Source organism: Mobula birostris, chromosome 5 (genome assembly GCF_030028105.1).
Source record: "Mobula birostris isolate sMobBir1 chromosome 5, sMobBir1.hap1, whole genome shotgun sequence".
NCBI lineage: Eukaryota > Metazoa > Chordata > Chondrichthyes > Myliobatiformes > Myliobatidae > Mobula > Mobula birostris.
This window is the reverse complement of record NC_092374.1, coordinates 3,460,089-3,487,567: the sequence shown is the minus strand read 5'-3', so window position 1 is coordinate 3,487,567 and position 27,479 is coordinate 3,460,089. Positions and strand designations below refer to the sequence as shown.

Sequence of the window (27,479 nt, the reverse complement as noted above, 5' to 3'; positions counted from 1 at the left end):
ACTGTACCAAGGCATATACTTTTAATGTCCCATGTGTTAAACTGAAAATATTAACTTCCCCAGTGAACACATTAACTGACCCCCTATATACATTAATGCACTGTCTATAAAATCGCAGCACATCCCCACACACTCAAGAGCATCGTAAGCACCACTGTAATGGGGGTTATTTGTTTCTCACCTGGGGAGACATTTGTCTGCTCTGTACTCAGCATGTGCCTCAGAAGCTGGTCGCAGAGGTCCTGGGCAGCACTCAGGTTATACAGGTACAGGTGAGTGTAGAGAATGGCCAGGCTGTATCTAGTCTGCAGGTAGATCAGTCTCTTTCCTCCTGCAACCAGAAAAGACTGGTGATAGTCCACTGCTAAAGTCAATGTACGGACATAGAACTAGACAGCAAGTAGGATGGAGCAGAGGAAAATGAGGACAGGAGACAATAATGAGGTTTCCAGAGAGAAATGCAAAGAAATGCACCCTTTACCTCTGCCTATCTCCTCCTGCATGGCGGTCTTCCAGATCTGCACGGATTCCAGGTAGGAGCCCAAAAGGAAGTGCTCCTCACCTATAAAGAAAGGAACTGCTTTGAGAAGCCATTCTTGGTTGCCTGTTGTAAGACTGGACAGAAAGGTGGGCTGTCTACAGGCTGCAGCTTCCATGAGGACAGAAACAGGCAACCTTTCATGATCTTTTGTTGATTTATTTCCACTGCGGGGTGCTGTGGACATTTGTGATTTGTAAAACACCACACAAACCAAAAAGGACATGTTGCACCTAAACTGGAAGGAAACCAATATCCCAAGTAGCATTAGCAAATCTCACGGCCAGGTGATGAACATAGAGCATGGATCAATACGTGGAACTACAATCTTTTAGCCATTACTGAAACTCGGTTGAGAGAGGGGCGAAATGGATAATTAACATGCCAGGTTTTTGAAGTTTCAGAAAAGATAGAGGAGGAGGTAAAAGGGGGGGAGTAGGAGTTGCTCTACTAATAAGGAACACTATCACAGCTGCACTCAGGAGACATAATGGAGGACTCAGACATTGAGTCCATTTGGGTTGAACTCAGGAATACGAAGAGCGGAATCACACTGATGGGATTGTACTACAGACCCCCTAAAAGCCACCAGGATATGGAATCAGATTAAGGAAATGTGTAAAAATAATGGGTTGTCATGGGGGATTTCACCTTCCCTAATATAAACTGAGACCTTCTTAGTCTCAGGGGTTTATTTGTTAAGTGTATCCAGGAAGGTTTCTTAAATCAATACGTGGACGGTCCAATGAGAGGAGGATATGTACTGGGCCTGCTGTTGGGTAGTGAGCGTGGCCAGGGAACTGACCTTTTGGTAGATGAGTAGTTAGTGAGTGTCCACAACTCCTTACATTTCAAGACAAATATAGATAAGGATAGTATGGTCCTTGTGAGAGTATTTTAAATTGGAGTTGGGCAAATATACAAGGGCATTAGGCAGGAACTAATAAGCATTAATTGGGAACACCTTTCCTCTGGCAAGTCCACATCAGACATGTGGAGGATGCTTAAAGATCAATTGCACAGAGTACAGGAAAGGTATGCTCCTGTTAGAAGGAAGGATGGGGATGGAAAGATAAGAGAAGCTTGGATGTCTAGAGAGGTGAGATGAATTTAGTCAAGAAAAAGGCGAAGTATGTAAAGCCTCCAGTCAGAATCAAACCAAGCACATGAGGAGTATAAGGAATCCAGAAAAGAACTAAAGAAGGGAAAGCCAGGAGGGGTATGAAAAGTCCTTGGCAAGTAGGATTAAGGTGAATCCCAAGGCATTCTATACATACATCAAGAGTGAAAGGATAACTAGGGAGAGGGTGGGACCTCTCAAGGATAAAGAGGGGAACATTTGCTTGGCTGCAGAGAATGTGAGTGAGGTTCTTAATGAGTACTTTGCTTCAGAATTTACCAAGGAAAAGGATATGGAGGACCAGATCAGTGCAGAGTGTATAGATATACGTCAATGGTCAAGGAGAAGGAAGTGTTCGGCCACTGAAGGAGTACAAGGTGGGTAAGTACCCACGGCCTGATGGGATTTACCCTAGGTCATTGAAGGAGGCAACAGACAAGATTGCTCGCCAATATATAGAAGGCCACATCGGGAGCACCGGACGCAGTATATCACCCCAGCTGACTCACAGGTGAAGTGTCACCTCACCTGGAAGGACTGTCTGGGGCCCTGAATGGTGGTAAGGGAGGGAGTGTAAGGGCATGTGTAGCACTTGTTCCGCTTACAAGAATAAGTGCCAGGAGGGAGATCAGTGGGGAGGAATGGGAGGGACGAATGGACAAGAGTGTCGCGTAGGGAGCAATCCCTGCGGAAAGCAGGGGGGGGGTAGGGAATGATGTGCTTAGTGGTGGGATCCCGTTGGAGGTGGCGGAAGTTACGGAGAATAATATGTTGGACCCGGAGGCTAGTGGGGTGGTTGGTGAGGACCAGGGGAACCCTATTCCTAGTGGGGTGGCGGGAGGATGGAGTGAGAGCAGATGCGCGTGAAATGGGGGAGATGCGTTTGAGAGCAGAGTTGATAGTGGAGGAAGGGAAGCCCCTTTCTTTAAATGCACTGTGGAATGCACTGCCCGAGTCAGTGGTGGAGGCAGATACACTAGTGAAGTTTAAGAGACTACTAGACAGGTATATGGAGGCATTTAAGGTGGGGGGTTATATGGGAGGCAGGGTTTGAGGGTCGGCACAACATTGTGCGCCGAAGGGCCTGTACTGTGCTGTGCTATTCTATGTGCTATAGAAGTTTAAACTCAAGGATAAGAGATTTAAAGGGATCTGAGGAATATTTTTATGTGGCGCACACTGCCAGGGGTGGTGGTAAAGGCAGATACAGTACATTAGGGACATTTATGAGACCTTTAGACAGGCATACAGGTGAGAGATAAATGGAGGGCCATGTGGGAGGGAAGGGTGAGATAGAACTTAGAGTAGGTTCATTGTTGGCACAATACCATGGGCTGAAGGACCCCTACTGTGACCTTCTATGTTCTCTGTACATAGAACGTGGTCAATACCTTCTAAAATAAATGGTGGAACCAGATACAATCACTAAAGAGGTATTTAGAGAAGCATCATTAAATAAGGCATAGCAGGATACAGTCTAATGAGGGCCAATGGGAGTCGCATAGATGGGCAAAATGTTCAGTATGGACAGGGTGGACCACAAGGCCTCGGTCTGTGCTGTACAACACGATGGCTTTACAGTTCCTCACTCTCAAAGTTTGTGCACAAGTTGAAGAGACCCCCAGGCTTCCCGGGCATGGGGTGAAGTCGAGCAGGTCCTGGGGAGGAATCCGATGACCAGTTCCCCTCTAGTGGCACAGGTCAGTGATCACCCTGCTGCTCACAGGGACAATCCACACCTCTGGTGGTGGTCTCCTTCCTCGTATAGAGCACAGCTCACCTGTTCACAGCTCTGCTGACAGCTTGCCTGCTCACCTGGGCTCTGTGCTATCCTACATGTTTGACGCTGACCAGGATCTGACCCACATTTCCCAGTGGAATGGTCCTTTGTCACCCTGTTCTCCATCTGTCCAATTCTGACCTGACCAGCTGAGAGTTACCAGTATTTATTGATAGTTTTTATTTTCTGCTCTAGATGTTCAAGAACTCCCTTACCCATGAATGGTTTGAGCTTCTGCTGTGTTCCCAGTCTCTCTCCCATTGTCTGCAGGGCTGCCTGAGCCTGGGAAAGGACTGATGTTAGGAGATCCAATTCATGTTGAATTTTCTTCCTGGCGCTGCCTCTGTTTGACTGTCTCTGGAGTTTCCGGAGATGGGAATGATGTTGCAACACATGTTGGTACAAGAGTCGCCAGATAAAAGCTAGCCTGCACCAGCCAGATACAAAATAGTTACAGGAACATTCACAAAAAACACTCTCAACTTTGTCCTGAAACTGTCCCTCACCAAACCACTTCCCCAATCTTGTTCTCCTGTCCATCACCAAACTATTCCCTGAATCCTATCTCCCTGTCCCTCACCAAACTATTCCCTGAATCCCGGCTCCCTGTCCCTCACCAAACCATTCCCCCAATCTCATCTCTGTCCATCACCAAACTATTCCCCAAATCCCATCTCCCTGTCCTTCACCAAACCATTCCCCAAATCCCATTTCCTTGTCCATCACCAAACTATTCCCCAGATCCTATCTCCCTGTGAATCACCAAACCATTCCCCCAATCTCATCTCTGTCCATCACCAAACTATTCCCCAAATCCCATCTCCCTGTCCTTCACCAAACCATTCCCCAAATCCCATTTCCTTGTCCATCACCAAACTATTCCCCAGATCCTATCTCCCTGTGAATCACCAAACCATTCCCCAATCTGTCTCTCTGTATATCACCAAACCATTCCCCAATCTGTCTCCCTGCCCATCACCAAACCTTCGCCACTGCAATCTATGCCATTTATAAATAATACTGCAGTATTGCTGACCTTCAGGCTTTACCAGTAAGGAGGACAAGGAGAGAGGATACACGGGAAAATCACCTCCATCAGATTCCCTCTAAATACTGACCTGAAGATGTAATCACTATTGTTAATCACTGGCAAATCCAGATCAAGGAAGACCCATCCAATATCCCTGTGGGAAAACTTCACCAGAAGGTTGCATCAAACACCATCTCCTCAAGGACTATAAGATCTGGCCTGACCAAGATGCCCACATTCCATAGACAGATTCAAACCTTCTCATAATCCCAGATTACTGCCTCTCATCGAATCATTTCCAAACAGTATATTCATGAGTACTCCTGTGATGATTACTGAGCTCTGTTCTTACCTGTGTGAGGGCGCCTGGGCAGTTTGCATGGTCTGAAAAGGCAGCTCTTTTAGTGTTAGATTGCAAAGCTTGTTCTCAGGATCTGCTGCTGGGAGGGAGGTGGACACCCCGTCCGGGGAGAGTTGTGTGTTCTCCGCCTGCAGAGAATACACTGCATTCAGATGGAGGGAAGACAGCTTGAGCACCAGGAGGCTGCTCAGGAGTGACTGTGAGGAGGGTGACGCTCCCAGCTTTCCTGAGAGAATTAGTTTCACAATGCCAGACGAGAGGCTCACAACATGAGCAAGGCAATGTTTGTGTACCGAGTCCCAGTACAGCACAGTCAGGCAATACCGCAGCAGCTGCAGGGTCTGGTAAATGCCAGAGCTCCTTCTTAGGGCTTTGCTCACCAGCTTACCCCTCACATTTGCCACTGAGCTCGGCACAGAGGCCGGGGCAAATGGGAGCAGGCGGGCAAACTGCAGTATGGCGCGGACTGTGTACTGCATGAGCAGGTGCCTGCCCTCAACCTCCTTCATGGACGTCCCCAAACTCCAGGCCAGCAACAGGCTGTTCTGAACCTGCCCCAGCTTGGCCTCCAGCTGGTTGGCCTGTTCACCCCGCTTGGCGTGGAGGGTGTCAAACATACAGGCAAATTCCAGGTGGCCCTGGTCCATCACGCTGTGAGCCCTAGGGCATGGAGCATCATCTTCAGATTCATCACCTTCCTCGGCCTGAAAATGCAATGAGACATGACCTGAGAGAGCAGTAAAGATAAACATCAAAACATACAGTGAAATGCATTGCATGACTCTCTATTTCTCTACCTCCCTCCCCTCTCTCTTACTGCTCCATCTCTTTCCTCTCTTTCTCCTTCTCCTTTCATCTCTCCCCCTCCGTCCTTCTCTCTTCTCTCTCCCCTCACTAACTTCCCCTCTCCCTCATCACGGTGAGGAATATGCAGTAACATCTCATACTTTATAAAGCAACACAAGACAATGAGCACGGTGCCAACTTCAGCAAAGCTGTACCTCATCGTCTTCTGACTTTTGGTCCTTTAGGAATGGAGGAGGTGTCCACGTTCCAGGATCCTGTGTTTCCCATCCCTGTAGGACACTTCTGCTCAGGGAAGTCATGGGTGGTATCCAGCGCTTCGGGTCTGCCCCCTGCAAACAGAACAGCCGGTGTTAATGAGTACAGTAGCCACACACACACACACACACAAAGGAGCTGGAACTGAGTGGGTAAGGTAGCATCTGTGTAGGAAAATGGACATTCGATGATTCGGGTAGAGACCCTTCATCAGGACTGGAAAGGAAGAAGGGGGATAGCCAGTCTGAAATAGACAGCTGACATTTCGGAGCAAAACCCTTCATCGGGAGGAAGAGGGGAGATAGCTAGTATGAAAATGGACAGTCAACGTTTCAGATTGAGTACCTTCATCAGGACTGAAAAGGAACAGGGGAGATAACCAATATAAAAAGGGTCGGAGACACTAGATGGAGCAAGAGTTGACAGACAGGTGATAGGTGGATACAAATAAGGGGGGGGGGTTGGATGATGGAAAGGGAGAGCGGGAATAACGTAAGAAGCTGGGAAGGGATAGGGAGAAATGGCAAAGGGCTGAAGATGATGAAATCTGACAGGAGAGGACAGTGGACCATGGACAAAAGGGAAGGAGCTGGGGAGGGGAACCAGAAGGGGGAGTGTGTGGGTGATGGACAGATGGAGCTCGCAGGGTGGGGTAATGGTGATCAGTGTTACTGAATCCTCTGCGAACAGATCAATATCACCTGGAGAACCTGGACTGTTTTGGTCTTCTTGCCCAAGAAGGAATGGAATCGCCATGGAAAGAGTACAGTGAAGATTCAGGAATGGAAAGCTTGTCAAAGGAGGAAAGATTGAGTGGACTGTAACTGTATATACTCAAGAGTTTAGAGGAATGAGAGTGCTTAGAGGATGTGCAGACCAGCTAGCAGAGATTTTCACTAACATCTTCAACATCTCCCTGAGCAGCACCATTCCTACATGCTTCAAGGCCACCACCATCATCCCCATGCCGAAGAAGTCTTCAGTGTCCTGCCTCAATGACTACCATCCCATCGCACTCACATCCATCATCATGAAGTGTTTCGAGAGGCTCGTCATGAGGCACATCAAGACCCCTGCAGTTCGTGTACTGTCCCAACCGTTCAACAGACGACGCCATTGCCATCACCCTCCACCTGGCCCTAACCCACCTGGACATAAAAGACACATACATTCGAATGCTGTTCATAGACTTCAGTTCAGCATTCAACACAATCATTCCTCAGAAACTAACTGGAAAGCTGAGCCTACTGGGCCTGAACACCTCCCTCTGCAACTGGATCCTAGACTTCCTGACTGGGAGACCTCAGTCAGTCAGGATTGGAAGCAGCATCTCCAACACCATCACACTGAGCACGGGGGCCCCCCAGGGCTATGTGCTCAGTCCACTGCTGTTCACTCTGCTGACCCAAGTCTGTGCTGCAACACACAGTTCGAACCACATCATCAAGTTCACCGATGACACGAACGTGGTGGGTCTCATCAGCAAGAATGATGAGTCAGCATACAGAGAGGAGGTGCAGCGGCTAACGTACTGGTGCAGAGCCAACAACCTGTCTCTGAATGTGAACAAAACAAAAGAGATGGTTGTTGACTTCAGGAGGACACGGAGCGACCACTCTCCATTGAACATCGATGACTCCTCAGCAGAGATCATTAAGAGCACCAAATTTTTTGGTGTTCACCTGGCGGAGAATCTCACCTGGTCCCTCAACACCAGCTCCATAGCAAAGAAAGCCCAGCAGCATCTCTACTTTCTGCGAAGGCTGAGAAAAGTCCATCTCCCACCCCCATCCTCACCACGTTCTACAGAGGTTGTATTGAGAGCATCCTGAGCAGCTGCATCACTGCCTGGTTCGGAAATTGCACCATCTCGGATCGCAAGACCCTGCAGCGGATAGTGAGGTCAGCTGAGAAGATCATCAGGGTCTCACTTCTCACCATTACAGACATTTACACCACACGCTGCATCCGTAAAGCAAACAGCATTGTGAAGGACCCCACGCACCTTTCATACAAACTCTTCTCCCTCCTGCCATCTGGAAAAAGGCACCGAAGCACTTGGGCTCTCACGACCAGACTATGTAACAGTTTCTTCCCCCAAGCCATCAGACTCAATACCCAGAGCCTGGACTGACACCAACCTACTGCCCTCTACTGTGCCTATTGTCTTGTTTATTATTTATTGTAATGCCTGCACTGTTTTGTGCACTTTATGTAGTTCAGGATCAGAATCAGAATCAGAATCCTTTATTATCGCCAAGTATGTGGACGCATTCAGGGAATTTGATGCCGGTTTCCCTGAGCTCTCGTTGTACAGAATCAAAAAGCAAACATAACAATAGTGCAAATAATCGTGAACTATATACAATGAGGTGTACCGGTGTATGTACAGGTGGACTTGGTTTATAATAGACTAAAATTCAAGTGTTCATAAGACTGATGGCATACGGAAAGAAACTGTTCTTGTACCTATTTGTCCTGGCATACAGTGATCCAAAGCGCCTACCAGAAGGAAGGAGTTGGAACAGGTGATGTCCAGGGTGTGATGGGTCTACAATGATGCTGCTTGCTCGCTTCCTGACTCTAGATGCATATAAGTCCTGGATCAAGGGCAGCTTCACACCAATAATCCTTTCCACAGCCCTGACAGTTCTTTGGAGTCTATTCTTGTCTTGTTTGGTAGCTGTTCCAAACCAGACAGTGATGGACGAACAGAGAACAGACTGGATTATTCCTGAATAGAATTGAATCAGCAGCTCCTGAGGGAGGTTGTACTTCCTGAGTTGACATAAGAAATACAACCTCTGCTGAGCCTTTTTGATAAGAGTGTCCGCGTTGGGTGTCCACTTCAGGTCCTGGGAGATTGTGACACCCAGAAACCTGAAGGTCTCCACAGCAGACACAACACTGTTGAGTATAGTGAGTGGGGGGAGTATTGGGGGTCTCCTCCTGAAGTCCACTGTCATCTCCACAGTCTTGAGCGTATTTAGCTCCAGATTGTTCTGACCACACCAGAGGGCCAGCCGTTCCATCATCCATCTGTATGCAGACTCATCACCGTCTCGGATAAGGCCAATAACAGTTGTGTCGTCTGCAAACTTCAGGAGTTTAACAGATGGATCCTATGAGATTCAGTCATTAGTGTAAAGACAGAAGAGCAGTGGGGAGAGCACACATCCCTGGGGGGCACTGGTACTGATTGTCCGGGTGCTAGTTATGATGCTCCCCAGCCTCACTTGCAGGACCCTGTCAGTCAGGAAGCTTGTGATCAACTGACAGATGGTGGGGGAGACAGTGAGCTGGGTGAGTTTGGAGTGGAGGATTTCTGGGATGATGGTGTTGAACGCCATCTGGGTAGGTCTGTAGTCTAGTGTAGTTTTTATGTTTTTACGTAGTTCAGTGTAGTTTTTGTATTGTTTGATGTAGCACCGTGGTCCTGAAAAACGTTGTCTTGTTTTTACTGTGTATTGTACCAGCAATTATGGTTGAAATGACAATAAAAGGTGACTTGACTTGACTTGAGCTCTCATGGAAACACACAGAAACACACACTATGACTTTGTGGCCATTTCAGAGAGGCGGCTGTCACAAGGGCTGAAGTGGCTGCTGAATGTCACAAGGTTTAGATGTTCCAAAAAGGACAGAGAGGGAGATGAAAGAGGTGGAGAAGTGGCACTGCTAATCAGGGATAGCATCATAGCTGCAGAAAGAGAGGACGTCCTGGAGGAAATTCTACTGAGTCAGTATCGATGGAAGTCAGAAACAGGAAGGGAACAATCACATCTAGGCTCGCTCAATGGACTGAGTGGTCTACTGCTGCACTCTTTCTGGGTTGTTACCTCCTTTCTGCCTCAGTGAACACCTGCAACCAGGAATAAACATCTGAAAATCTGAAATGTACACGTTAAGTGCTGGCATAGTCAGCATCACAGCAACATCTATGTTAATGTTTGAGAAAAGACTTTTCCTGCTTTTATTCCAAATGTTTTCAACCATAAACCCATAAGATATAGTACCAGAATTAGGCCATTCGGCCTATCGAGTCTCCTCTGCTATTTTATCATGGCTCATTCAATTTTCCTCTCAACTCCAAACTGCTGCCTTTTTCCCCATATCCGTTCATGCCATTACGCCATAAAACATACGAGCAGAATTAGGCCATCTGCCCAACGAGTCTGCTCCGCCATTCAATCTCGGCTGATCTTTTTTCTTCTCCTCCTCAACCCCAGTTCCCAGCCTTCTCCCTGTAACTTTGATGCAATGTCCAATCAAGAACCTATCAACCTCAGCCTTAAATTTACCCAACCTGACCTCTACAGCTGCATGTGGCAACAAATTTCACAAATTCACCGTCCTTTGGCAAAAGAAATTTCTCCTCATTACTGTTTTGAAAGGGCGCCCCTCTATCCTGCGGCTGTGCCCTCTTGTCCGAGACTCTCCCAACATGGGAAACATCCTTTCAATAAGACCGTAAGATATAGGAGCAGAAGAAATGGTCTCTACACAGACCCCTGCGGAACACCACTAGTCACTGGCAGCCAACCAGAAAAGGATCCTTTTATTCCCACTCACTGCCTCCTACCAATCAGCCAATGTTCTAACCATGTTAGTGACTTCACTGTAATATCATGTGCTCGTAACTTAGTAAGCAGCCTCATGTGTGGCACCTTGTCAAAGGCCTTCTGCAAGTCCAAAAATACAACATCCACTGCATCTCCTCTATCTATCCTACTTATAATCTCCTCAAGGAATTCCAACAGGTTTGTCTGGCAGAATTTTCCCTGAAGGAAAACATGCTGACTTTGTCCTATCTTGTCCTGTGTCACCAAGTACTCCATCACCTCATCCTTATCAATTGACTCTAACATCTTCCTAACCACTGAGGTCAGGCTAACTGGTCTATAATTTCTTTTCTGCTGCCTTCCTCCTTCCTTAAAGAGTGGAGAGTGACATTTGCAATTTTCCAGTCTTCTGGCACAATACCAGAGTTCAATGATTTTTGAAAGGTCATTTCTAATGCCACCACAATCTCTACCGCTACCTCTTTCAGAACCCTAGGGTGCAGTTCCTCTGGTCCGGGTGACTTATGTACCTTTAGGTCTTTCAGCTTTTTGAGCACCTTCTCTCCTGTAATAGTAACTGCACTCACTTCTCTTCGTTCACACACTACATCAGGCATACTGCTAGTGTCTTCCACAGTGAAGACTGATGTAAAGTACTCATTTAGTTCATCAACCTTCTCAGTGTCCCTCACTATTATTTCTCCTGCCTCATTTTCTAGCCGTCCCATATCCACTCTCATTTCTCTTTTATTTTTAACGTACTTGAAAAATCTTACTATCCACTTTGATATTATTTGCTAGCTTGCTTTCATTTTTCATCTTTTCCCTTCTAATGATATTTTTCATTGCTCTCTGAAGGTTTTTTAAAATTTCCCATTCCTCTATCATCCCACTAATCTTTGCTTTGTTGTATGCCCTTCCTTTTGCTTTTACAATAGCTTTGACTTACCTTGTCAGCATTGTTTGTACTATTTTACCATTTGAGTATTTCTTCATATTTGGAATACAGATGTCCTGCACCTTCCTCATTTTTCCTAGAAACGCGTGCCATTGCTGCTCTGCTGACATCCCTGCCAGCAGCTCCTTCCAATGATCAACTCCTCTCTCATACCACTGTAATTTCCCTTACTCCACTGAAATACTGCTACATCAGACTTTACTTTCTTCCTATCAAATTTCAAGTTGAACTCAATCATATGGTGATCACTGGTTTTCAAGATGAACTCAATCATATTGTGATCATTGGTCACTGGCTCTGACCAATCAAGAATCTATCAACTTCAGCCTTAAATATACATAAAGACTTGGCCGCCACAGCTGCCTGTGGCAAAGAATTCTGCAAATTCACCACTCTCTGGGTAAGGAAGTTCCTCCTCATCTCCATTCTGAAAAATCGACCCTCTATTCTGAGACTATGTCCTCTGGTCTTAGACTCTCCCACCATAGGAAACATCCTCTCCACATCCACTCTGTCAAAGCCTTTCATCATTCGATGTTTCAATGAGGAGTCCCTTCATTCTTCTGAATTCGAGTGAATTCGGGCACAGAGCTATCTAATGCTCTTCAAGAGACAAGCCATTCAATCCTGGAATCATTTTCATGAACATCCTTTGAACCCTCTCCAGTTTCAGCACATCCTTTCTAAAATAAGGAGCCCAAAACTGCTCACAAGACACCAAGTGAGGCCTCACCAGTGCTTTATAGAATATCTGAGTACATATTAGCTCTTATATTAGTGTTTCCCAACCTTTTTTAGCTCATAGCTTGTTAAGCAGCCTCATGTGTGGCAACTTGTCAAAGGCCTTCTGAAAATCCAAGTACACAACATCAACCAAACCTCCTCTCAAAGAATTCCAAGAGTTTTGTCAGGCGAGATTTTCCCTTGATGACACCATTCTATATTACAGCCTATATTATCATCTGTCTCAAAGTGCCCTGAGACCTCATCCTTAATGATTGACTCCAACATCCCCCCAACTACTGAGGCCAGACTAACTGGCCAATAGTTCCCTTTCTTCTGCCTCTCTTTCTTGAAGAATAGAGTGACAGTTGCAATTTTCCAAACTCCGGAAACATTCCAGAACCTTGATTCTTGAAAGATTATTACTAATGCCTCCATAATCTCTTCAGCCACCTCTTTCAGAAGCCTGGAGTGTACAATACTTTCAGAAGTCCAGCTGACTTCTCTACACTTAGACCTTTCAGTTGTCCTACAACATTCACCTTAGTTATGGTAACTTTACACACTTCATGACCCGACACCTGGAACTTTCACCATACCACTAGTGTCCTCCACAGAGAAGGCCGACACAAAATACTTATTCAGTTCATCCACCATTTCCTTGTCCCCCATTGCTACCTCTCCATCATTGTTTTCCAGTAGCCTGATGTGCTCTCTTACCTCTCTTTTACACTTTATGTATCTGAAGAAACTTTTGTTATCATCTTTAATATTATTGGCTGGCTTACTTTCATATCCCATCTTTACATTTTTAATTCATTTTAATTGCTTCCTGACGGCTTTTAAAAGCTTCCCAATCCTCTAAGTGCTCACTAATTTTTGCTCTATTATATACCCACTCTTTGCCTTTTCTGTTGGCTTTGAATTCTCTTGTTTGCCATGATTGTATCATCTTTCTTTCAGAATATGTCCTCTTTGCGACGTATATATCTTGTGCCTTCCAAATTGCCTGCAGAAATTCCAGCCACAGCTGCTCTGCCATCATCTCTGCCAGTGTTCTTTTCCAATCACTTCTGGCCAACTCCTCTCTCATGCCTCTGTAAGTCCCTTTACTCCACTGTAATACTGATATACCTGTCTTTAGCTTCTCCTTCTCAAATTTCCACCTAGGGTTAATTTGCCCCAAAGGGTTCTCTTACTTTCAGGTCTCTAATCAATTCTGCTTTTTTGCAGACACCCAATGCAGAGTAGCTGAACCCCCTACCGGGCTCAACAATGGCCTGCTCATAACAGCCATCTCGTCGGCTCCCTAGAAACTCCCCCTCCTGGAATCCAGCACCAACTTGATTTTCCAATGCATATTGAAGTCCCCCATGACTGTTGTAACACTGCCTTTTTGGCATGCATTTTCTAACTCCCATTGTAATTTGTAAACCACATCCTACTACTGTTGGGGGGGCGGGGTGGAATCTGTATACAACTCCCTCAGGGTCTTCTTACTCTCGCAGTTCGATGATTCTGACCTGATGTCTCCTTTTCCTGATGCCTTGATTTTACCAACTGAGCAATGCTGTCCCTTCTGCCTTCCTGCCTGTCCTTTCAATATAATGTGTATCCTTGCACGTGAAGCTCCCAGCTTTAATCTTCTTTCAGCCATGATTCAGTGATGCCCACAACATCATATCTGCCGATCTGAAACTGTGCTACAAGTCCTCCTACCTTATTCCGTATTCTGTGTGCATTCAGATACAACGCTTCCAGTCCTTTTCAATTCTGTCCACCTTTTACATTGCAACTCATCCTGTTGACTGCGATTTTGCCCTATCAACAGGCTCTCCTCATTACATTGCCTCTGTTTGTAAACCAGCTACCTCGCCTTCAGCATTATCATCCGCCTTTCATACGACACTTCTTGCACCGAAATATACGAGGACACTATTTGCACCATGCTCAACCTTTTGATTCCTAACTTGATCTGAGGTCTTGCCAACATCTGCCTTCACAACCTCTCCACTAACTGTTCTGGCACTCTGGTTCCCATCCCCTGCAGCTCTAGTTCAAACCCCACCATCCAGCACTAACAAACCTTCCCGCTAGGATATTAGTCCCCCTCCAGTTCAGGTACAAACTGAACCTTCTGTACAGGTCCCACATTCCCTGGAAGAGAGCCCAATGATGAAAAATCTTGAGATAACAACCCTGGAGGTCCTGCCCTTTAACTTAGCACCTAACTCCCTGAACTTCCGATGCAGAACCTCGTCACTTGTCCTACCCATGTCACTAGTACCTATATGGACCTCGACTTCTGGCTGTTCACCCTCCCACTTAAGAATGCTGAGGACTTGATCAAGATATCCTTGTCCCTGGCACCTGGGAGGCAACATATCATCCAGGAATCTTGTTCTCGCCCACAGAACCTCTTGTCTGTTCCCCAAACTAACAAATCACCACAGCGTGCCTCTTCTCCCCCTCCCCTTCTGAGTCAGAGAGGCAAAGCCAGTGCCAGAGACCCAACCACTGTGACTCTCCTCTGTTAGGTCATCCCACTCAACAGTTTCCAAAGTGTTGTATCTGTTGTTGAGGGGCACAGCCACAGGGGTACTCTGCACTGGCTCCTTAACCCCTTTCCCCTTCCTGACTGTCACCCAGTTTCCTGTTTTCTTGCGCAACCTCCTTGATCTTACCTTCAGCAATGAAGTTACCATCTACTATCCATTAAGAGCAATCCTTTACTTAAAGGACACTAGTACTGTATACAATGTCCATACCTCAGAGCTCACTAGCAGGTTCCGTACATCCTCTAGGCCCTGGGTCACGTCCAGTAACAGGGACTTCAGAAGGGTTGATGCAGAAATGTGTTCTGCAAACCGCAGAACTGTAAACATATAACCATCGGACACAATGAGGTAGGGTAGGCAAGGATGGGCCGCCAGAGAAAAGCGCTGCCTCATTGAGTCACTTTCTGAAGTGGGGGAGCCACTGGTCCGTGTGTGGTCAGCGTCCAGTGGCACAGGCTGTCTGTAAAAGAGCACAACATTTATTTATATATACTTACTTTTTGATTGAGTATAGGTCCTTCGGGCCTTCAAGCCGCACTGCCCAGCTAATGACAGGACAATTCACAATGAACAATTAACCTACTAACTGGTACGTCACTGTAAGGGGGAGGAAACCGGGGCACCCAGAGGAAACTAAAACCCAAGCATGCATCAGGAGCAAAGTACAAACTGCTTACAAAGGACACTAGAAATAACTCTGACACCCAAGTTATAATAGCATGTCGCCGACAGTTATGCTACGGGAGCGCCGCACTGCACTCTACTGTTACGAACTACCCCAGGGGTAGACGCTGCCTCCTGTACACTGTTCCTTCAAACAAGATCAGAAGAGACAGGTGAGGAAAAAGTGGAGTGAGTGACGTAACAAGAGTGAGGTATTTCGAGAGGGAGTGAACAAGCAAGTATTTATGAACTTCGTGCACTTTACTGAGATCACTTGCAATCTTCTAAACCCTAGACAGTAAGTTTTCCTCAACAGAGAGGATTTGTTATAGAACATAGAAATTTACAGCACAGTACAGGCCCTTCAGCCCAAGATGTTGTGCCGACCATGTAACCTACTCTAGAGACTGCCTAGATCAAAACCAACATATGCAAGATGCTGGAGGAACTTAGCAGGTCAGGCAGCATCTACAGAGACGGATAAACAGTTGATGTTTTGAACCTTCTTCAGGACCGGAAAAGACTGTGCCCCATGCAAGGCTTATTGAGAAAGTAAGGAGGCATGGGATCCAAGGGGACATTGCTTTGTAGATCCAGAACTGGCTTGCCCACAGAAGGCAAAGGGTGGTTGTAGATGGGTCATATTCTGCATGGAGGACAGTCACCAGTGGTGTGCCTCAGGGATCTGTTCTGGGACCCTTACACTTCGTGATTTTTATAAATGATCTGGACGAGGAAGTGGAAGGATGGGTTAGTAAGTTTGCTGATAACACAAAGGTTGGAGGTGTTGTGGATAGTGTGGAGGGCTGTCAGAGGTTACAGCGAGACATTGATAGGATGCAAAACTGGGCTGAGAAGTGGCAGATGGAGTTCAACCCAGATACGTGTGAAGTGGTTCATTTTGGTAGGTCAAATATGATGGCAGAATATAGTATTAATTGTAAGACTCTTGCAGTGTGGAGGATCAGAGAGATCTTGGGATCCAAGTCCATAGGACGCTCAAAGCAGCTGCGCAGGTTGACTCTGTGGTTAAGAAGGCATACGGTGTATTGGCCTTCATCAATCGTGGGATTGAGTTTAATAGCCCAGAGGTAATGTTGCAGCTATATAGGACCCTGGTCAGACCCCACTTGGAGTATCGTGCTCAGTTCTGGTCACCTCACTACAGGAAGGATGTAGAAGCAAAGAAAGGGTGCAGAGGAGATTTACAAGGACGTTGCCCGGATTGAGGAGCATACCTTATGAGAATAGGTTGAGTGAACTCGGCCTTTTCTCCTAGGAGCGACAGAGGATGAAAGGTGACCTGATAGAAGTGTATAAGATGATGAGAGGCATTGATCATGTGGATAGTCAGAGGCTTTTTCCCGGTGCTGAAATGGTTGCCACAAGAGGACACAGGTTTAAGGTGCTGGGGAGTAGGTACATGGGAGATGTCAGGGTTAAGTTTTTTACTCAGAGAGTGGTGAGTGTGTGGAATGGGCTGCCGGCGACGGTGGTGGAGGTGGATACGATAGGGTCATTTAAGAGACTTTTGGATAGGTACATGGAGCTTAGTAAAATAGAGAGTTTATAGGTAAGCATAGTAATTTCTAAGGTAGGGACATGTTCGGCACAACTCTGTGGGCCGAAGGGCCTGTATTGTGCTGTAGGTTTTCTATGTCTCTATGTTTCTATGAAGGGGGGATAAGCCAGAATAAGGAGGAGTGGGAAGGGGAAGGAGTACAAGCTAGAAGGTTAGAGAGCAGCAGGTATCTCTTCCGGAGGCCCAATTGAATTAGGAGCAAGAGGGGAGGCAAATCACAAGTCCATGAGTGAGATTTAAAAAGGAGCATTCACGGGCTTTTGGCATTTTCCAGTGGCCCAATCAAATAGCGATTTTTGGCAAGGGCGAAAAAAAAAGGTAGGTTATGTGGAGCAGCCATTGTTGGAGTAGACCAGTGTTAGAGTGGAGAGGGTTTGGGTCATCAGGCTTGGGTGAAGTATGTATCTGGTAAGTTTCTTCTTCTTTATTCTTCATCTGTTAGAATATATTTAGTGCAGTAAGGATGGCTCCAAGGGCTGTGTTGCGTTCTTTGTGTGAGATGTGGGAATTCAGGGAGACCTCCAGCCTCCCAGATAACCACATATGCAACAAGTGCACCGAACCTCAGCTCCTCAGAGAACTGGAGCTGCAGCTCGAAGACCTTTGGCTCCTAGGGGAAACTGAGGAGGTGATAGGTAGGAGCGATAGGGAGGTGGTCACCCCGAAGTTGCAGAAGGCAAATACCTAGGTGACTGTTAGAAGAAAGAAAGGAAATTGGCAGACAGTGCCGATTACCCCTGTTTCTGTTCCCCTCAATATGTATAGCACTTTGAATACTGCGGGTGGGGGTGGGGGAATCTGCAGCATCCAAGTCTCTGGCACTGAGTCAGGCACTGTGGCTCAGAAGGGAAGGGGGTAGAAGAGGACTGCAATGGTGATAGGAGAGTAAACACAAGATTCTGTGATGTGATAGACACCCAGATGGCATGATGCCTCCTAAGTCCCAGGGTCGAGGACGTCTTGGATTGGGTCCAGAGCATTCTAATGGGGGAGGAGGAGCAGCCAGAAGTCTTGGTACATATTGATACCAATGGGAGGAAAAAGGGTAGGAAAAGGGAGGGAGTCCTGAAGAGAGAATATAGGGAGCTAGTTAGAAAGCTGAAAAGCAGGACCTCCAGGGTAGTAATCTCCAGATTGCTGACTGTACCTCACGGCAGTGAGGTTAAGAATAGGATGATTTGGAAGATGAATGTGTGGCTGAGGAATTGGTGGAGAGGGTGGGCAGGATTTCAAATTTCTGGATCACCGGGATCTCTTCTGGGAAAGGTATGATATGTACAAGCGACACATTACACCTGAACCCATGAGGAACCAATATCCTCGCAGGCAGGTTTACTAGAACTGTTGGGGAGGGTTTTAATTAATTTAGCAGGGTGATGGGAAACTGAGTGATAGAGCTGAGGATGGGGCAGTTGGTATACAAGAAGAGGCGTGTATAGTGAGACTTATAAAGAGCAGGCAGATGATAGGGCAAAATTTCAGATAGTGAGATGAGTTGCAGTGTAACAGTGGGATAGAATCGAAAAGGGTGATGAACACAGGACTGATAGTGTTATATTTGAATGCACACAGTATAGAGAATAAGGTGGATGATCTTGTAACGCAGTTATAGATTGGCAGGTATAATATTATGGGCATCACTGAGTCATATTTGAATTATAGATTGTAGCAGGGAGCTTAACATCCAAAGATATAAGGATGCACATTGTATTGAAAGGTTGGGCAGCTAGGCAGAGGAGTTGGCATGGCTATGTGGTGATTGTGGTGGAGTCCCACTAGGGTCAGCTATTCCGGATTGGGTGTTGTGTAATCATATGATTAGGGAGCTTAAGGTAAAGGAAGCCTTAGGAGGAGTGCTGCTTGATTAGGGAGCTTAAGGTAAGGGAAGCCTTAGCATGACTGCTACTTCAGAGGGAGAAGCTAAAGTCAAATGTTTCAGTCTTACAGTGAAGTAAAGGGAATTACAGAAGCATGAAGGAGAAGCAGACCATAGTTGATCAAAAGGGGATACCAGTAGGGATGAAGGCAAAACAGAAATGGCTTGAGTTTCTGGGAGCAATTCAGAAGGGGCAGTATAGACACATCCCAAAGAAGAAGTGTCCTAAAGGCAGGGTAACACAACCAGGGCTGACAAGGGAAGTCAAAGCCAATACAAAAGCATATAATAGAGCACAAATTAGTGGAAAATTAGAGGACTGGGAAGTTTTTAAAAACCAACAGAAGCAACTAAAAAGCAATAAGGAGGGAAAAGATGAAATATGCAGGTAAGCTTGCCAATAATATTAAAGAGGATACCAAACATTTTTCTCAGATAAAGAGCAATACAGAGGTGAAAAGAGATATAAGATCACTGGAAAACAATGCTAGAGAGGTCGTAATGGGGGACAATGAAATGGCAAACAAACTGAATAAGCATTTTGCATCAGTCTTCACTGTGGAAGACACATAGCAATACACCGGAAGCTCAAGAGCAGCAGGGGCAGAAGTGAGTACAGTTGCTATTACTCAAGAGAAGCTGCTTGGGAAGCTGAAAGATCTGAAGGTAGATAACTCATCTGGACCAGCTGGTATATACCCCAGGGCTTGAAAGAGGTAGCTGATGAGATTGTGGAGCATTGTTAATGATCTTTAAAGAATCAATAGTTTCTGGCATGGTTCCAGAACACAGGAAAATTGCAAAAGTCACTTCACTCTTCAAAAAGAGAGAAAGGCAGAAGAAAGGAAATTATAGGCCAGTTAGCCTGACCTCAGTGGTTGGGAAGAGATTGAAGATCTACAAACTGAGAGGGAGAAGGGAAAATTGGAAGTGTCAGTATTACAGTTGAACAAAGGGAACTATGGAGCTATGAGGAAGGAGCTGGCCAAAGTTCAATGGAAAAATACCCTAGCAGGGATGACAGTGGAACAACAGTGGCAGGTATTTCTGGGAATAATGCAAAAGGTACAGGATCAGTTCATTCCAAAGAGGAAGAAAGATCCTAAGGGGAGTAAGGGGAGGTCGTGGCTGACAAGGGAAGTAAAGGACAGTATAAAAATAAAAGAGAAGAAGTATAACATAGCAAAGACGAGTGGGATGCCGGAGGATTGGGAAACTTTTAAAGAGCAACAGAAGATAACTAAAAAGGCAATACGCGGAAAAAAAATGAGGTATGAAGGTAAATGGCAGGTGGTGACCAGTGGGGCACCGCAGGGTTCAGTGCTGGGACCGACGCGGTTTACAATATACATTAATGATTTAGATGAAGGGAGTAAAAGTAACATTAGCAAATTTGCAGATGACACAAATCTGGGTGGCAGGGTGAAATGTGAGGAGGACATCATGAGAATGCAGGGTGACTTGGACATGTTGGGTGAGTGGGCAGATGCAGTTTAATGTGGATATATGTGAGGTTATCCACTTTGGTGGTAAGAACAGGAAGGCAGATTATTATCTAAATGGAGTCAAGTTAGGAAAAGGGGAAGTACAACGAGATCTAGGTGTTCTTGTACATCAGTCACTGAAAGCAAGCATGCAGGTACAGCAGGCAGTGAAGAAAGCTAATGGCATGCTGGCTTTCATAACAAGGGGAATTGAGTATAGGAGCAAAGAGGTCCTTCTGCAGCTGTACAGGGCCCTGGTGAGACCACACCTGGAGTATTGTGCGCAGTTTAGGTCTCCAAATTTGAGGAAGGACATTCTTGCTATTGAGGGAGTGCAGCGTAGGTTCACAAGGTTAATTGCCGGGATGGTGGGACTGTCATATGTTGAAAGATTGGAGCGACTGGGCTTGTATACACTGGAATTTAGAAGGATGAGAGGGGATCTGATTGAAACATATAAGATTATTAAGGGATTGGACACACTGGAGGCAGGAAGCATGTTTCCGCTGATGGATGAGTCCAGAACCAGAGGCCACAGTTTAAAAATAAGGGGTAGGCCATTTAGTACAAAGTTGAGGAAAAACTTTTTCACCCAGAGAGTGGTGAATATGTGGAATGCTCTGCCCCAGAAGGCTGTGGAGGCCAAGTCTCTGGATGCTTTCAAGAAGGAGATGGATAGAGCTCTTAAAGATAGCGCAGTCAAAGGTTATGGGGATAAGGCAGGAACTGGATACTGATTGTGAATGATCAGCCATGATCACAGTGAATGGCGGTGCTGGCTCGAAGGGCCAAATGGCCTACTCCTGCACCTATTGTCTATTGTCTATTGTCTATTACTGAAGTCAATTGTTAAGGATGAGGTCTCAGGGTACTTGGAGGCACATAGTAAAATGGGCCAACGTCGTATGGTTTCCTCAAGGGAAAATCTTGCTTGACAAATCTGTTGAAATTCTCTAAAATATAACAGGCAGGATAGACAAAGGAGAATCAGTGGATGTTGTGAACTTGGATTTTCAGAAGGCCCTTGACAAAGTACCTCACGTGAGGCAACTTAGCAAGATAAGTGCCCATGGTAGAACAGGAAAGATTCTAGCATGGCTAGAACATTGACTGACAGGCAGGAGGCAAAGAGTGAGAATAAAAGGAGCCTTTTCTGATTGGCTGCAGGTGATTAATGGTGTTCCTCAAGGATTCATATTGGGACTGCTTCTTTTTACATTGCACATCAATGATTTGGATAGTGGAATTGATGGCTTCGTGGCCAAGCTTGCAGACCGTACAGAGATAGGTGGAGGGGTAGGCAGCTTTGAGTAGGCAGGGATGCCGCAGAGGGCCTTCGACAAATGAGGAGAACGGGCAAAGAAGTGGCAGATGGAATAAAGTGTTGGATGTGCATGGTCATGCACTTTGGTAAAAAGAACAAAAGCATAGACTATTTTCCAAATGGAGAGAAAATTCAAAAATCCGAGGTGCAAAGGGACTTGAGAGTCCTCGTGCAGGATTTACTGAAGGTTAACCTGCAGGTTGAGTCAGTGCTGAGGAAGGCAAATGCAATATCATCATTCATTTCACAAGGACTAAAATATAAAAGCAAAGGTGTAATGTTGACACTTTATAAAGCATTGGTAAGATCTCACTTAGGGTATGGTGAGCAGTTTTGGGCCCCTTATCTCAGAAAGGATGTGCTGACATTGGAGAAGGTTCAAAGAGGTTCACGAAAATGATTTTGGGAATGAAAGGCATATCATATGAGGAGTATTTGATGGCTCTGTGCTTATACTCACTGGAATTTAGAAGAATAAGAGTGGATCTCATTAAAATTTATGAAAATGTTGAAAGGCTTAGAGAGAGTGAATATGGAGAAGATGATTCCTATAGTGGGGGAGTCAAGGACCAAAGGACACTACCACAGAATAGAGGGGTGTCCATTTAAAACAGAGATGAGGAGGAATTTCTTCAACCACAGAGTGGTGAATCTGTCACAGGCAGCTGAGGAAGCCAGGTAATTGGGTGTTTTTAAGGAAGAGGTTGATAGGTTCTTTATAAGTCAGGGTGTGAAAGGTTACAGGGAGAAAGCAGAAGAATGGGGTTGAGAGGGAAATGGACAGCCATGATCAAATGGCGGAGCAGACTTGTCAGGCCGAATGGCCAAATCCTCCTACTATGTCTTATGTTCTTAAAGATCACAGAGGGAGAGCAGTGGGAGAGGGACTCTCTGAACTCCCATCAAAAAGCAAATTTAATCTTTTTCCGGTTTGACAGCCCTCTAAGAGATTTCGCAGTGGAGCAGCAAATCATACACAGAAGAGATTCTGCAGATGCTCGGAATCCAGACACAGAGCATTGTCCCTGTTCTTATGTTGCAAAGACGAGGAAAAATGGGACAAAGACTCCCACTGATCAGGCAATGAACCCGTTCCACTGCCTCCTTCACATACATTCATTATAATTGGTTCCTTTTAGAAAGGTGAAGCATCATCGTACCTGTACGTTATTAATGGATGCAGAGGGATGAATTCTGCTGGGCCAAACTCCACAGAGCTGCCAAACGTGGTGAGGGTCATCAGCTCCCCAAGTCGGGACAGGAGCAGCACTGATCCACGCTTCAGTATACAGACGAGGAAGAGGGCATCGTGTGTCCAGCTCACTCCTCCCACCCAGTAGGATCTGAGGGAAAGACCTTACAGTCACTGTCAACATCTTCCAGCCACAGCACAACCTCCCATGGTTCATGGAGTCAGGGCAGGTTGACCCAATCTGGGGATAGAGTTGGGGAGCAGCAGCACCAACAGCAGCCAGTGACACAGAACGGAAGAGTAAATTCTCCCCTCACTAACCTTCCAGTCTCCTTTGCCACGGTGATGCCAAACAAATGATGGAAGGACAGCACCTCATATTACACCTGGGAAGCATAGCGCCTGGCACAGCAATATAACGCTATTAGAAACCATAGAAAAACTACAGCACAGAAACAGGCCCTTTGGCCCTTCTTAGCTGTGCCGAACCACTTTCTGCCTAGTCCTACTGACCTGCACACGGACCATATCCCTCCATACATCACCCATCCATGTATCTGTCCAATTTATTCTTAAATGTTAAAAAAGAACCCACAATTACCACCTCGTCTGGCAGCTCATTCCACACTCCCACCACTCTCTGTGAAGAAGCCCCCCCTAATGTTCCCTTTAAACTTTTCCCCCTTCACCCTTAACCCATGTCCTCTAGTTTTTTCTCTCCCCTTGCCTCAGTGGAAAAAGCCTGCTTGCATTCACTCTATCTACACCCATCATAATTTTATATACCTCTATCAAATCTCCCCTCATTCTTCTACGCTCCAGGGAATAAAGTCCTAACCTATTCAACCTTTCTCTGTAACTGAGTTTCTCAAGTCCCGGAAACATCCTTGTAAACCTTCTCTGCACTCTTTCAACCTTATTTATATCCTTCCTGTAATTTGGTGACCAAAACTGAACACAATACTCCAAATTTGGCCTCACTAATGCCTTATACAACCTCATGATAACATTCCAGCTCTTATACTCAATACTTTGATTAATAAAGGCCAATGTACCAAAAGCTCTCTTTATGACCCTATCTACCTGTGACGCCACTTTTAGGGAATTTTGTATCTGTATTCCCAGATCCCTTCTGTTCTATTGCTATCCTCAGTGCCTTACCGTTAACCGTGTATGTTCTACCTTGGTTTGTCCTTCCAACGTGCAATACCTCACACTTCCCTGTATTAAACTCCATCTGCCATTTTTCAGCCCATTTCTCCAGCTGGTCCAAATCCCTCTGCAAGCTTTGAAAACCTTCCTCACTGTCCACTACAGCTCCAATCTTTGTATCATCAGCAAATTTGCTGATCCAATTTACCACATTATCATCCAGATCATTGATATAGATGACAAATAACAATAGACCCAGCACTGATCCCTGTGGCACACCACTAGTCACAGTGCCAACTGTAAGATCGTGGTTCAAATCCTACCATTATCTGTAAGGAGTTTGAAAATTCCCCCGTAACCAGGTGGGTTTCCTGCGGGTGCCCCAGTTTCCTCCCTCAGTCCAATCAGCTACAGATTAGGGTTGGTAATTTCTGCACGTTAGGTTTATGCTGGAAACATACCAACATTTACAGGCTGGCCCAGCACATCCCCTCTGACTTCATTTTACACAAATAACACTTTCCACCCTATGTTTCAATGTCTGTGTGACAGAAAAGGCCAATCTTTATGCAAACAATCAGTATGATCACTGGAGAGTGTGTCAGTATTTACCCAGGATGACTGAAGAGTGTGACAGTATTTATACAGGATCACTGGGGAGTGAGTCAGTATTTACCTGGCATCACTAGGGAGTGAGTCAGTATTTACCCGGCATCACTGGGGAGTGTGGCAGTATTTACCTGGCATCACTGGGGAGTGAGTCAGTATTTACCCAGCATCACTGGGGAGTGTGGCAGTATTTACCCAGCATCACTGGGGAGTGAGTCAGTATTTACCCGGCATCACTGGGGAGTGTGGCAGTATTTACCCAGGATCACTGGGGAGTGTGTCGGTATTTACCCGGCATCACTGGGGAGTGAGTCAGTATTTACCCGGCATCACTGGGGAGTGTGGCAGTATTTACCCAGGATCACTGGGGAGTGTGTCAGTATTTACCCGGCATCACTGGGGAGTGAGTCAGTATTTACCCGGCATCACTAGGGAGTGAGTCAGTATTTACCTGGCATCACTGGGGAGTGTGGCAGTATTTACCCGGCATCACTGGGGAGTGAGTCAGTATTTACCCGGCATCACTGGGGAGTGTGGCAGTATTTACCCAGGATCATTGGGGAGTGTGTCAGTATTTACCCGGCATCACTGGGGAGTGAGTCAGTATTTACCCGGCATCACTGGGGAGTGTGTCAGTAGTTACCCATAATCACTGGGGAGTGTGCTAGTATTTACCCGGTATCACTGGGGAGTGAGTCAGTATTTACCCGGCATCACTGGGGAGTGTGTCAGTATTTACCCATAATGACTGGTGACAGTGTCTGCATTTAGCCAGGATCACTGAGGAGTGTGTTAGTATTTACCCAACAGCATTGGGCAGTGTGTTGGTTTTTTCCGGGTGTCACTCAGGAGTGCGTCTGTCAGCCCTTCCATGCCTTTGAGCCACGCTACCTCAGCAACCCCCAACAAACCCAATTCACCGTCACCTTATTAAGGGACAATTTACAATGACCAATTCACCTGCCCGGTACGTCTTCAGACTGTGGGAGGGATCTGGAGGACCCAGAGGAAACCCACGCATTCCACAGGATGGAGGTACAGATATTCCTGATAGAATGGCACCAGAATTGAACTCTGAATCAGAACACCCCAAGCTGCAAAAGCGTAAAGCTAGCTGCATGCCAACATGGCGCCTAAGTATCATGGATCCCAGCAGAAAACAAGCAGGTAAGGTGCTTGGTGAGGTTCATACAGGCCTGCTCCACCAGTAGTTAGAGTCACAGAGAAGAACAGCATAGAAATAGGACCTTCAGCTCATCTCGACCATGCCGAACTATTTAACCTGCCTACCCCCATTGACCTGTCCTAGAACCACAGCCCTCCATTCCCCTAGTACCTGACCAACTACAGGGCAGCTCACCTAAAGATCTCCTTGCTCCACCAGTACTTCCTGACCAACTACAGGTCAGGTCAGCACATGATCTCTTTGCTCCCACCCCAATCTCTCTGCCGTGGTGCCCAAGTATTATAAATCCCAGCAGCAGACCTGAGCAGATGATGTGCTTGGAGAGGTTCATTCAGGTCCACCTACAGGGCAAGTCACCAAGAGATCTCCCTGCTCCACACCCACTTGGACATGGGGGCACACTGAGTGGCAGAGGTTCGTGTCACTCACCTGATAAAGTTAGTTGGCACAGGGCACTCACTGCTGCCACAACCCTGCAGGCTGCTCGACACGGCCACCCCATTCATAGGGTTCACAAACAGCACCTGAGAGGCCTGAAACCAAGATAGAACACATTGTCAATAAGCACACACATCACATTTACAGCACACTCATATATACATGCCCACACGCGAGAACACGTACTCAAGGGGAAACAGAATAAACATAACCCCACAAGACACAGGTTCAGAATTAGGTCATTCAGTCCATCCAGTCTGCTCTGTCATTCCATCATGGCTGATCTCAGATCGTGCTCAATCCCATACACCTGCTTTCTCACTTTAACCTTTGATGCCCTGACTGATCACGAAATGTCAACTTCCGCCTTAAATATACCTTTTGACATGGCCTCCACCGCTGTCTGTGGCAGAGCATTCCACAGATTCACCACTCTCTGCCTAAAATAATTCCTCCTTACCCCTGTTCTCAAGGGTTATCCCTGAATTTTGACGCTGTGCCCTCTAGTTCTGGATACCGCCACATAGGAAACATCCTTTCCACATCCACCCTATCTAGTCCTTTCAACATTTGGAAGGTTTCCTTTTCAATATTTTTATTAATTACTTGCAGAGACGAATACAAAATACATTATAGTATTATGAAAACAGAAACAAGATTGAATTTCCCCATAACTATGTATTGTAAATTAACCATAATATTGAAAAGGTATTTTTTATTCTAATCTAAAGCAAAATCAAAACCCCATAACAAAATAGAAAAAAAAGAGAAAAAAAAGCTGTTTGGTTAAAAGAAAAGAAAAAAAATCTGACATATAATCGTAAATTCAAACACATGACAGCGATCGTCATTGCTGACCAAATCGAAAATTGTGAAAGCAGTTCCAGAAAGGTCCCCATAATGTGAAAAAATCTTGTCTCGGTATAGAAATAGAACACCTAATCGTCTCTAGATTTAAACACGATGTAACATCAGTCAACCAATGGGCACGAGTCGGCAGAGCTGCATCTTTCCGTTTAAGCAATAAAACTCTTCTGGCTAAAAGAGAAATAAAAGCCAAAATATGCAAATCATTCAGCTTAAGAGTAAAATCAGATGAACAGATGAGCAGAGTTGATGACATTATTGAGTGTGGTCGATTTAAGATAATGGTCTAGACTTGTTTTGTTCCGTTTGCTTTTTTGGGTTTAGTATTTAGTTCTACTTTTTTGTTTCTTTTTGGGGTTTTTCTTTGTATTTTTTCTTTTTATTTCTTTTTTCTCTATGATTTTGAGTTTGGAA

At 45.8% G+C, this 27,479-nt stretch overlaps 1 protein-coding gene across 2 annotated transcripts in view; it reads right to left on the bottom strand.

Annotated features, from left to right (window-relative positions):
* Positions 1 to 27,479, bottom strand: part of cplane1 (ciliogenesis and planar polarity effector 1) — a 311,037-nt gene that overhangs the window by 217,252 nt on the left and 66,306 nt on the right. For both annotated transcript variants that reach the window (XM_072257500.1, XM_072257501.1), the window contains exons 8-15: positions 26,190 to 26,293; positions 22,782 to 22,964; positions 14,903 to 15,152; positions 5,831 to 5,965; positions 4,821 to 5,533; positions 3,654 to 3,865; positions 482 to 562; positions 182 to 331 (exon numbers count right to left, since the gene is read on the bottom strand). In XM_072257500.1, coding sequence (XP_072113601.1) covers positions 182 to 331; positions 482 to 562; positions 3,654 to 3,865; positions 4,821 to 5,533; positions 5,831 to 5,965; positions 14,903 to 15,152; positions 22,782 to 22,964; positions 26,190 to 26,293 — 1,828 coding nt within the window. The remainder of the gene's footprint in view (positions 1 to 181; positions 332 to 481; positions 563 to 3,653; positions 3,866 to 4,820; positions 5,534 to 5,830; positions 5,966 to 14,902; positions 15,153 to 22,781; positions 22,965 to 26,189; positions 26,294 to 27,479) is intronic.